At 44.1% G+C, this 12,170-nt stretch overlaps 1 protein-coding gene across 1 annotated transcript in view; it reads right to left on the bottom strand.

Annotated features, from left to right (window-relative positions):
* SCUBE2 (signal peptide, CUB domain, EGF-like 2) overlaps window positions 1–9,740 on the bottom strand; it is a 47,467-nt gene extending 37,727 nt beyond the window's left edge. Inside the window, exons 1-4 of the mRNA XM_014935997.1 lie at window positions 9,368–9,740; window positions 8,758–8,880; window positions 8,191–8,316; window positions 5,013–5,147 (exon numbers count right to left, since the gene is read on the bottom strand). Of these exons, the coding sequence (XP_014791483.1) occupies window positions 5,013–5,147; window positions 8,191–8,316; window positions 8,758–8,800 (304 nt within the window). The 5' untranslated portion in view covers window positions 8,801–8,880; window positions 9,368–9,740. The remainder of the gene's footprint in view (window positions 1–5,012; window positions 5,148–8,190; window positions 8,317–8,757; window positions 8,881–9,367) is intronic.
* Window positions 9,741–12,170: the final 2,430 nt, after the last annotated feature.

Genomic DNA, 12,170 nt, shown 5'->3' on the forward strand with positions numbered 1-12,170 from the left:
CATGCCTCGATGGCTGCCAGCGTCTTGTCTGGCCTTTGCAAAAAGTTAGAGTTGATTCAACAGAGAGGAATTGTTCCTAAAATTATTGTAAAAACGTGCTTTCACCCGACCCCATGGTTCAGCTAAATCAATGCCTTTGCCATTAGCAAGACAGCAACACAATTTGTACACACACAACTTAAAACTACACAGCAACTGGCCGAGTTATCAAATGGGATCATTAAACCAAATTAAAAGAATAGATTTCCTTCTAGCAGTACACCACAGATTTTTGCTGAAGTCTTCTCTAGTGCTACGAAATTGACAGAGAAGAACTCACCTTTGCCATCAAATTCTCTGGCTTGGTGCATGTGGCTTTTAAACGGCATGTTACACCAAATGCTCTTTTTTCTTGGTGAGAGCACTTCATTTGAGAAGACTGAGTGTAACATCCTTTGGTTGCAAAGGCTTATCCCACATTACCTCTGTGGGCTTCTACTGGAGTTGAGCAGATGCACGATTAGAGGGAGAATCAAAACGGTGACCCTGTTCATGTATGGGGTCGCATGAACAAATCCACACCCTATATATCTTTTAAGCTTACACAGCCCTTTTTTGCAGCCTTATTACCAAATGAAACAAAACCACTGTATTGGCAGGCAGAGTTCAGCTCTTCACCATGATTCCACTACACTTCAATTAGGTCTTTGCTCTGCACATGGCTATTCTCACCATCCGAAGCACAAGCTACAGTACCCCTTCTCTATCAAGACAGCTTTAAGCAACTAAAGGATGGATACTGCAGAGCTTAGATTATTCTGCTCTACTGGCTTTTTGATCCCTTTCCCACAGTGGGAACTCTGTAGAAGTCTAACAAGACAATGACACTTCAAACCCTGCAGCACACAGACACAGCCTAAGGACACCACATGAAAGCTGTCACCCACTATTGTGCTGTCAGTCAAGGAACAGGACAACCCATGAGGACACAAATTAGCCTCATTAACTCTTGTGTTTTTGTGACATTTCTCTTCTTAAGCACACAGCGTGATTTGGTCTGTTAGCTCAGAGGCCTTAGAAAGCATTAACAGAAACTAAGCTGCTAATTCTCTTAACAAAGTTATTTTTTTTCTCCCTGTTGAGCGACCAAAGGGGAAACTGTTCAAGCAGCTACTTTGGTAAAGTTCACTGACATCAGACAATTGGTTTAAATGCTCAATTTGGGATTGCTCCGTTCCAAGTCAGCAGAATTGAATCAGGTTTCCACAGAAAGCTAAAACTGCACTTCCCAAACCGGGTCACATTTTAATAACAAAATACCCATTCTGTAACAAGGTACATGATCGAACCCACCAAAATCTAGCTGACCCAAAAGGCTATGTTTCACAGAAGATACATGCATCCACACATCGGCCGAACCCACCAAAATCTAGCTGCCCAAAAGGCTGTGTTTCACAGAAGATACATGCATCCACACACTCTAACAATTACTGTGAAGCTACTGCTTGTTTCCAAAGGTGGTAGAAGTTTTCTACTCAGCTCCATTGTATCAAGTTGTATTAAAGACTTGTCCGTAAAACCATAAACGCTGTGAGACTGCAAACACCTTCATGGACACAAAGTTTCCCAGGTTACATTGTTCCAGAGCCGTTGCAATGGCTCATTGTGGTCCAGAACCAAACACCAAACTCATTTTGGTCAAATCCCACCACGTGCTTCCCAGACACACAACTTCTCTTGCAGGAGACCTTGCCCTACTGACACACAAGTGTCCTGGGATGGAATCCATCACACCCACAACCAAAAGTCCACTGCCTGCCAGGCCTAACAGACCCCAGGCCAGATCATTCCTTTCAGGTGACTGGACCTTCATGACGTTACTCAGAAAACCTCAGGGAGATCTGAGGTTGTCACTGGCAAGACACAGGCAAAAGACCAGCACAGTACTACCAGATCACATTAAATTATTATCTTCTGTGTGTGATCTGTGTTTAAACCTTTGTCTTGTTTACACAGAAGATGTAGAGACACCACCAGCAGCCTGCTAAACACTAAGGCTCTATTTAGGGCACACTCAAACAGACACTCAATAGGACAGTGGGAGACAATGTAATTTTACAAAGAAGTACCAGAGTTTCTCAGAGGCACCCTCTAAGAGCCAAATGGTGAGAAGCTTCAGCACAGCCAGCAGAAAAGGAACAACCTAGTCTTTTTTTCATGCTTTCTACACCCATGTGTCAAGGCAACTTTTTTCCAAAAAGCTTTCTAGTTATCACTGCTCCCCACAGTCAGAAGGGCTTTAATAGCAACAGCTGAGATGGTGCCCTGTGTACCAGCTTTCAGTCCAGACAGTGATTTCAAATGGGGCTTTCATCTTGCAGGTCCAATTCACTCCCATCGATTCAGCCCAACAAGCAGACAGCTCTTGCAGGTTCAATTCACTCCCATCGATTCAGCCCAACAAGCAGACAGCTATGACTGTGAAATACCACAAGGGAGAGTAGCAAGATCTCTCATCCATAGCAATAGCAGCCACAGAATGTACTACATATTTACTTGTGAAAAACTCTTGTTTTCCTTCAAACTTTTGTATTCCCTAATATAGAGCAGGTTAAACATGGAAACAAGCTGCATGTGCACAGCCATTGTAACAGCCTCCCAAAGGAAATCCATTCTCCCACATAGAGATAAAGAAGAGCTCATTCAGAGGAGACAGCCAAGGAAAAAAATCAGATTGTGCACAACTTCTTAAGACACTCCAATTTCCTGTGGTTTAAGCAGGGCCCAGGTAGAGCCATCAAGCCCCTCAGAGCTCCCCTGTGCTTCGTAACAACACAATCATATCAGATGAAAAATCAACTTTAATTATCAAACTCTCCTCAAATAACTACCAGACCTTGAGTCCTATGTCACAGCAGGTGACAGGGAACCTAGAGGATAATTGCAGATAGACTTGGAAGGGCAAATGAGCTTTAGGATGCCCTGTTATGGTGGTCATCAAGAGGACTACGGTGGCACCAAGCCTCTCTTTCTCCTGCCTCAATTCCAGTTCACTCTTTTTCTGTGTATGTAAAGGCCAGAATTGCAGAGATTTAAGAAGGTGTCTCAAGCATTAACATGTGCACTGTCTTAACGAGGCTGCTAGACATGGAAGGAAATACTCCCTTATATTACAGAAAAGAAGCAAAACTGAATAGATGGTCTAGGCAGTAAGTACCAAAAGCTGTTTAGATCAATGCTGTGAGGTCTCAAAAGAGAACTATACACTGAGAGATGCATAAACAAAGCAGAGAATGGAAGACCTTGCAATACACAGAAAAGCGGAGAACAAGCTGAAGGGAAAGATAAAGCAATGAGATTTGGCTTACAACAGACATGCCCACCCAAGGGAAAAAAAAAAAGTGGGGAATCCCACAGAGCACTTCTTCACAGTAATGAAAAGGGAGGCAGAAGGGAAACAGTCACAGCACGATAACCTGAAAAAAGGGCTCTTCAAAAAACCAAAACAAACAATTCTGGGTTTTGATATGAAGAAAGCATTTCAGGCAATACAGTAAGGGCTTTTTTCTTAAGACTGGTATCCATAAAAATATATCTAATTTAGTCTTTTGCAGGAGAAAATACACTTTTTTCCTCTTGCTTTTCCTGTTCAAAGAAAAAAAAACCACTAAATTAAGTAGAAATTTGTTATTATGGAAAACGTTAAAAGAAATTAACTGCATCTTTAAAAATAACAACAAAGGTAGAATTCCAAAGGTACAATTTAGGGAGCAAATATTAATGACAGGAAATGCTGTTGTTAGTGCAGGAAAGTAGAATGTACTCAAGTAGCAGCAAATAACAGTAAAAAGAGTTGGAAGGTTTTCCTCCCTTGGCAGCAGCAAATAATAAAAAGAGTTGGAAGGTTTTCCTCCCTTGGCGTCGGGTGAGACAAGGAGTTTAAGCAACTGATTTTGATCATTAGATTCATCATCCATGCACACACACACACCCCACTGCTAGCAAGGCAACATGAAGGAGAGCACCCTGCCCCACCACTGCAACCTTCCTGCTGGTCCCTACTCCCACCTCAGCTCCTGCAGTCACCAGCTGAGCCATGGCCTGAGAAATCACCATGCCTCAGCAGAACCCTGCGAGGTACCAAGCCCCGCACCAGCAAAGCTGAGAACACAAATTCTGAATTCAAACAAAAGGTCAGTTCAGCTATGTCAGATGGCAGCCACCTCAGCACGCTCGTCTGTGGATGGCCATATATGTCTACAAATGTTGATCTCTTCGCTATGGGGATTTTTAAAGTGAGATTTGTTTATTCATGCTCGGATTCCTCTTATAGTCATGCCAACGATAAGCCTTAGATTAAAGAAAGCTTCACAGCTTTAAATACTTCTCAGTAAGATATTCACTGTACAACTCCCCGATTTGAGCAACCACTTTAAAGTATTCCCTAAAGGCATCCAAAATAATTTTGTTCAATCTGATGTCTAATTAGATATCCAAGGCTCTCTGATCTCTCAAAGGTTGCTTCATAAAGGTTTCACTCAAAACAAAGAACGCGATTTAAATGCCTTTGGGGCTGACAAACAATAAATCTCTTGAGCTGAAACCTAAACACTGTAAAAGGGAATCTAAAAGGTACCTGAAGGTAACACAGGTATTGTCCTGTAACTAAAGCCAATGGAAATGGTCAGAAAGTCACTGTCCTTCAATTTGATGGCATTCCCTGGATCAGAACACAGCCTGGCTGCACAAGAGAGCATAAAGTACACTGGGATACAGCAGCACAGCCTTCAACAAGCACAACACTGTAGACATAAAGGTGGGATCAAAGGGGCAGAAAGGATGTGAAGAGTCTTCAAAGTCACTTAGAAGACTCTGACACGCTGTTCCTTTTAAAAAAGGAGAAAGGACTTCAAGACTCTTCACAGCTTTGAAACACTCAACCCGAAAATACTTTTGAAACGGTTTTAGAGATTTTTTGCAGTTAGCTTGTGTCAAAAACTCCTGCTTGGTGCCTGGAGGGAAGCAGCCAGTACCTTCTGAGCGGTGGATGCACGTGTGCTGGTTATCACTCAGAAAGAACCCTTCCTTGCAGCGGCATTCATAGCTTCCCACAGTGTTGACACACACGTGCTGGCAGCCACCGTTGTTGAACATGCATTCATCTGTATCTGAAATTGAGAGACAGAGAGAGAGATCAGCTTTGTACTAACACCAATACGCTCATATTGGTGGCAGCCACTCAACGTGCAGCACAGACAGACATTGACTTGGCACGTAACCACCCAGGCAGCTCAGACACCCCAGGCTAGCCTGTTGTTGCTGTGCTGTCACCCTTGGGGAGGTTTTTCCAGAAAGCTCCCCATTCCAAAGCACAGGCAGAACAAGAAAAATACAAACCTCAAAATAAATTTAGCTTAAAACCTATCCGCTACTCCTTACATGCACTCTAGCTAGAATTCACACATTATGTCTGTTCTGATGCTCAGTTTGATTTATTGTCCTCCTCCTCCAACTCTAGGACATCACCACTTACCATTAAGGCTGCTGCTGTGTTGCCTGACTGCAGTCAAGGACAACACCACAAGTTCTGGAAATATTTTTAATGCTGATTTTGCAATATCCAGAGCTTCAACAATAACAAAACAGAAAACATATAAAAAACATATATAAAAGCTCTGCTTGCGAGATAACTAAGAGAAATAAAGAGCAGAAAAACATCGGCTAAGCCTCTGAACAACAGGATGCTCATCCCAACCTCCAATCCTTGGGAATTTTACCCCTTAAGAAGTACAGGTTTTTGTAATCACTACCAGCAAAGAATTTTCCTACCCTAATTTTCAGAAATGCCAATTTGAACAAGACGTAAAAATGCTCAGTCCCTTAAAAACTAGGACAAAATGTTGCTGAGGCAAAGCACTGGTCTCATTTGTAAAATTCATATGGAACATCATGTTTGCTCCCTGTTCTGTTCATTGTTCCTGGGCTAATAGTACAATGTTTTTAATTTAACATTGTAGCATTTCTGGCATAAACCAGCTGTCTTTCTAGAAAAAGGAGAAAGAGAAAGGCTTTTAGTAAGAAGCATAACATAGTATTACAACAGATTTAATTTCTACTGAAGGGAATGAGTAAGCCAATTGGATGCAAAAGAATGTGACCTGCTGCAGCAAAGAGAGCGGCTGACATATCTCCATCACAGAGAAGCTGAGTATTTTAGAGTCCTACAGTGATGTGAATGTGCAAACAATCATGAATAAACAGCCACCACGAGCCTTTAGTACTACAGATTTGAACTCCAGCAGATGTTTCTGTCTCACAGACCTTGGAAAGCTTTCAAAAAAATCATCTCTTTCCAACAAGTAATTGTCTATTTGGCTTAAACCCAGACACACAGACAAGATCTTCAAAAATAAGGGTGAGAGGAGGGCAACCCTGCCGTGAACAAAGTAAATAAACAGATTAAGAGAAGATGTGATCCAATTTGCTGCATGCCAAAATATTTATTTAACATTTACATCACATCTCAAAATTGGCAGGTCAGTGGTAAAAACTTCATTGTGCATCAATGACATTTTATTTTATTTTAAAAAGTCTGCCGTGCAATACTGACCAGCTTCCCAGTAACATAGCAGGTGGTAGATTTTGGTCCATGTCTAGGTCTTACTGATCACAAACAAGTCAGCTGAACTATGCTTTAGAGGGGCTACTGGATACAAAAAAAATATTCTCTTTGGTGGCATTCTAGCAGGCAATGTGTTCCTTGACATTCAGCCCTTCATGGTAACCTCAACTGAACTCCACTGTGTGTTTACACAAATGCACTAGAGAAGAGTAAGATGGTCTCCCTATTATTTTAAAGTATCAGCAGATATTATGCTTGCCACCCTACTTTCTTTAGTGGAAATTAGTGACTTCCTCCTCTCCTCCACTTAGACCATAATAAAGTTAATAGGTGGGCAAAGCAACAGGATCCCAGCAGGTGAAACCCAACACAATCCCACTGAAGACTCCAGAGCTTCTGCAATTTGTCCCAGCAGAAGATACAGCCCAGTGATGGTCTGATCCCCCTCCTGATACACCAGGAAATACCCTAGCCAAGCTAACCTCATTATGCTAAAATTATACTGCGAGAGCAAGTTTCCCTGATGGACATGGGCATGGAAGCCTGCCCAGGCACATCCACACTCAGTGCAGCAGAACAGAATAACTGAGCCATCTCTGAAAAAGTAAAAGGGACAGGTACCACAGTGGGGGACAGAGCCACACAGCGTGGGTCCTGGAAGCGGGACAGCTTCATCAACGTGAGGCTCTGTCCCAGGCAAGTAGCCCCAGCAGCATCCCACACTGCCAATAGGCTGGTGGCAACTGCATTTCTGTGCACCGCTGCACTGCCTGCTGGAAAACACTATCACACTAAACCCACAAGGTGTTGTTACCCATTTTTAAAGATTTTCACCTGCTGGCACACAAAAAGGAGACTACGGAGATGTTAAATTAAAAAAAAAAAAGAGGATGAGAGAGAATGCGTGGTCACGGGAGTGTTGCCAGGATTGAATGCATTGCCAGATTTGCGTATTTTGCTTCACACAAACCACCAAGGGAAATTCCAAGCGTTTGGCTTAGTCCCTCTGTACTTCAATGGCCTCCAAAATATACAGCTACTGCACACTGCTAATTGTTCTTTCCCAACACCTTGCATGTCAGGAGGTACTCAGACACAGCAAGAGTGAGAAGCCCACACCTTACTGATGGTATGAAGAAAAAAAAGATCTCTAAGCCTGGAACTACACCTGAGAACTGATCCTAAACTAATTTTGGAATCAAAAAGACAATGATAGCACATGTCATTTTACACTAATTCATTTAGCCTAATAATAGATGGCACAGTTTAAACCAAAACACTTAACAGAAATGTAGGACAATTACCCTTCTCCTTTACAGACAGGGCAAGAGTCACACTGGGATCATCAGTACCTGGAATTCCTTAGTCCCATATTTAGTATTCTTTTCTAGCTGAGCTGATTCAGCCCAACAGAGATCCTTCTCCTTTACAGATAGTGCATCAGTACCTGGAATTCCTTAGTCCCGTATTTAGTATTTTTTTCTAGCTGAGCTGATTCAGCCCAACAGATCATCGTGCATTTGCCATGGATGTAGCTAAAGGGTTAGGTTAGCATCACCACTCACAATGGTCATGAACACACTTCTTACCCAGGCAGTTATGGCCATCATGAGCCAACATAAAGCCATCATAGCAAGTACAGCGGTAATTCCCTGGGATGTTGAAACACTCGTGGACGCAGCCTCCATTGAAGTCATTATCACATTCATCAATGTCTGAGGAATAAAGCAGAAGTCAATATGATGGATGCTTGCCTGAGTGTTATAGACAGAGATACAACTCCCTAAACGTGAGCAGCAACTGCTGTCCAAAACAATCATTGTCTTGCAAATAGACTATACTTGACGCATTACTTGTTGAATGTTTCTAGAGTGACAAAATGCCCTAAGATTCCCATGAGCTTTATCTCACAGTTTTCATACTGCTGGTTAAACAACAAACTAATTATTACATCAAGTGACATTACTAGGTGAAAAGCCATGCAATGAGTTTGCCTCTGATTTTGTAAACTAGAAGAAAAAACAGGTGAAGAAACAACGACTACTTTGATCAAAAAATCACCCTCCGTACTCTAGACCATTATTTTTATTGGCTCTGTCTTCTCAGAAATACCTCACGCTGACACAGGCAGAGCCACAGTGCTTCAGTCACTTTACCTTCACATTTCTTCCCTTCACCAGTGTAACCCACTTTGCACATGCACTTGTACAGCTTCGGGGTGTTTTGACAAATAGCATCGGGGTGGCAGTCATCAAGCCCCAGGGCACACTCATCCACATCTGTGAAGAGACATGGTCAGAAGGGATGTCAGAACCTGGAGACCAAGGGGCATGTCTTCTGACAAGATGACCTAAGTTTGAGCAGCTGTTTGTAGCACGTGCGTGCATATTATATGTATTTGTGAGTTAGGACAGAAACATGCAGAAATCGTGTCAGAACTTACATTTGTATAATGCTCTACCTGCATACAGATGTAATTGTATCCAGATAAGTTTGTGTTAAACTTTTGTACCTGCTTATAAACACATCAACAATAATCTATCAGGGCTAGATCCTCCATGAGATTTAGCTGACAGTTTTACAGAGATTTGTTAGAGACTGTTAATCCTTCTGGTTAACAAAATTCAGTTATTGAAAGGGCTCTTGATCACATCTGTGACATCACCCTCAGGAAGCCCCTTGTTAGTTCAAAAAATCACTGGGAGTTTACAAAAATGTACTTTCAAAGTCACCACCAACCTCCAACACAGTAAAAGACAGACTTACCATTGAACAGATGTATAACTCATAAATAATGCCTTTTTTTTTTTTAAACACAAGAGCAGTATCTGTTGACCAGCACTGTGAAATCACCTGGTCAGCCATCACAAAGCACAGCATACTGAAGCAAAATATCCAGGTGGAAACTTCAGAGCAGAAAAAATGAGGAAAAAGAGAAACACCAACAAGGGGAAGTCCTAGAGATGAAGAAATGTAGACAGAAGAAGAGGAAGAAAAGTTACAGGCAGCAGCAGACATCAGTAGGAGTTTTTCATACAGCAGAGGAGAATTCAAACACAGAAACAGGAAGATTTCCAACAACTGATTAAAAAGAAGAATTGCAGAAGCAGCACCCCAAGAAGTGACTCCTAAAACAAGAGGATGAATTGCAGGATTATCAGCAGAAGGTGGCAAACAGCCACTTTTTATAGTGGGGATCACTTTCTAACAGGGTATTTCATCCAGTACCTCTCCCATTTACAATTATGGCATTCATCTCTTCTTTTTTTTTTTTTTTTTTTTCCCCAATCACAAAATATGCCTGTAGGTACTGCAGTAGTTGCCAACTTCAGAAAGTATTCATGTAGTTTTAACTCCTAATGGCATTTGGCAGCAGGAAACAAGGCAAAGAGCCAGTGCTGGAGCAGGAGTGCTCTCCTGGCTCTCAGGTGCACACAGAATTAATAACAGCCATGGAGACCTCAGATACCACCTCCAGAAAACAGAGGGAAGGTGGAAAACAGCCGGAGAGAGCAGCAAAATCCTCTTCCTCTCAGAGTGGAAAGTCAAGGCGTTAAAAACCAGGGGAGGCAGTGAATTGAGGGAGCAAGTCACACCTGGAATTGCAGGAAGGGATTCAGGCAGAGGGGGCAGGAGGAAAGGATGGGCACGGAAGGAAAGATGCGGGCAGAAAGAAGAATTAATTAGTCACACAGGCTGGCTGCGTGTCCCTGCACAGAAAGCTCTCCTCTCCCCAGCCTCGGCCAGGGAGGCAGGGGGGTCCCAAAAAACACACATGAGGGAGGGGGCTTCTTTCAAAGTTACGGCTCAGAGACATCAATCAGATCTCGTGCCAGCGGCAAAACGGGCCGTTCTGCTATTTTATTTCTACATGAATCCTCTGTGCTCTGCAGCACACAGCAAAGAACAGCAGTAAAAATAAAAATGCAGCGTTAATGCATGCAGAAGTCTGGAAAAGAGGGCTAGAAAAAATATCACCGGGCAGAGGGAGTGAGATTTACTGCAGTAGTTGCCAACTTCAGAAAGTATTCATGTAGTTTTAACTCCTAATGGCATTTGGCAGCAGGAAACAAGGCAAAGAGCCAGTGCTGGAGCAGGAGTGCTCTCCTGGCTCTCAGGTGCACACAGAATTAATAACAGCCATGGAGACCTCAGATACCACCTCCAGAAAACAGAGGGAAGGTGGAAAACAGCCGGAGAGAGCAGCAAAATCCTCTTCCTCTCCAAGTGGAAAGTCAAGGCATTAAAAAACAGGGGAGGCAGTGAATTGAGGGAGCAAGTCACACCTGGAATTGCAGGAAGGGATTCAGGCAGATGGGGCAGGAGGAAAGGATGGGCACGGAAGGAAAGATGTGGGCAGAAGAAGAATTAATTAGTCACACGGGCTGGCTGCGTGTCCCTGCACAGAAAGCTCTCCTCTCCCCAGCCTCGGCCAGGGAGGCAGGGGGGTCCCAAAAAACACACATGAGGGAGGGGGCTTCTTTCAAAGTTACGGCTCAGAGGCATCAATCAGAGCTCGTGCCAGCAGCAAAACGGGCCGTTCTGCTATTTTATTTCTACATGAATCCTCTGTGCTCTGCAGCACACAGCAAAGAACAGCAGTAAAAAAAAATAATAATAAAAAAGCAGCGTTAATACATGCAGAAGTCTGGAAAAGAGGGCTAGGAAAAATATCACCGGGCAGAGGGAGTGAGATTTCCCTGTGCAGTGACAGCCGGAGCGGGACCCTGGGGGAGGCAGAGAGTGAGCAAACCCCGCAGCGTTAAGCGTTATAGGCGGGGGCAGAGGAGGCTGCGGGGAGAATCCCTGGGTTTATTCCCGATGCGGTGAGAGGCGCCGGGATTTACCCCCCCGCTCCTTCGGCAAAGGTGAGACCTCCACCCGGTGCCCGACCCCGTCTCAAAGTCACCCCCGGTGCACACCTGGAATTGCAGGAAGGGATTCAGGCAGAGGGGGCAGGAGGAAAGGATGGGCACGGAAGGAAAGATGCGGGCAGAAAGAAGAATTAATTAGTCACACAGGCTGGCTGCGTGTCCCTGCACAGAAAGCTCTCCTCTCCCCAGCCTCGGCCAGGGAGGCAGGGGGGTCCCAAAAAACACACATGAGGGAGGGGGCTTCTTTCAAAGTTACGGCTCAGAGACATCAATCAGATCTCGTGCCAGCGGCAAAACGGGCCGTTCTGCTATTTTATTTCTACATGAATCCTCTGTGCTCTGCAGCACACAGCAAAGAACAGCAGTAAAAATAAAAATGCAGCGTTAATGCATGCAGAAGTCTGGAAAAGAGGGCTAGAAAAAATATCACCGGGCAGAGGGAGTGAGATTTGCCCGTGCAGTGACAGCCGGAGCGGGACCCTGGGGGAGTCAGAGCCTGAGCAAACCCCGCAGCGTTAAGCGTTATAGGCGGGGGCAGAGGAGGCTGCGGGGAGAATCCCTGGGTTTATTCCCGATGCGGTGAGAGGCGCCGGGATTTACCCCCCCGCTCCTTCGGCAAAGGTGAGACCTCCACCCGGTGCCCGACCCCGTCTCAAAGTCACCCCCGGTGTCCGCAGCGAGGAGCGACCCCCCCC

The sequence above is a fragment of the Calidris pugnax genome, unplaced genomic scaffold (assembly GCF_001431845.1).
Source record: "Calidris pugnax isolate Ruff unplaced genomic scaffold, ASM143184v1 scaffold26, whole genome shotgun sequence".
Classification (NCBI taxonomy): Eukaryota; Metazoa; Chordata; class Aves; order Charadriiformes; family Scolopacidae; genus Calidris; species Calidris pugnax.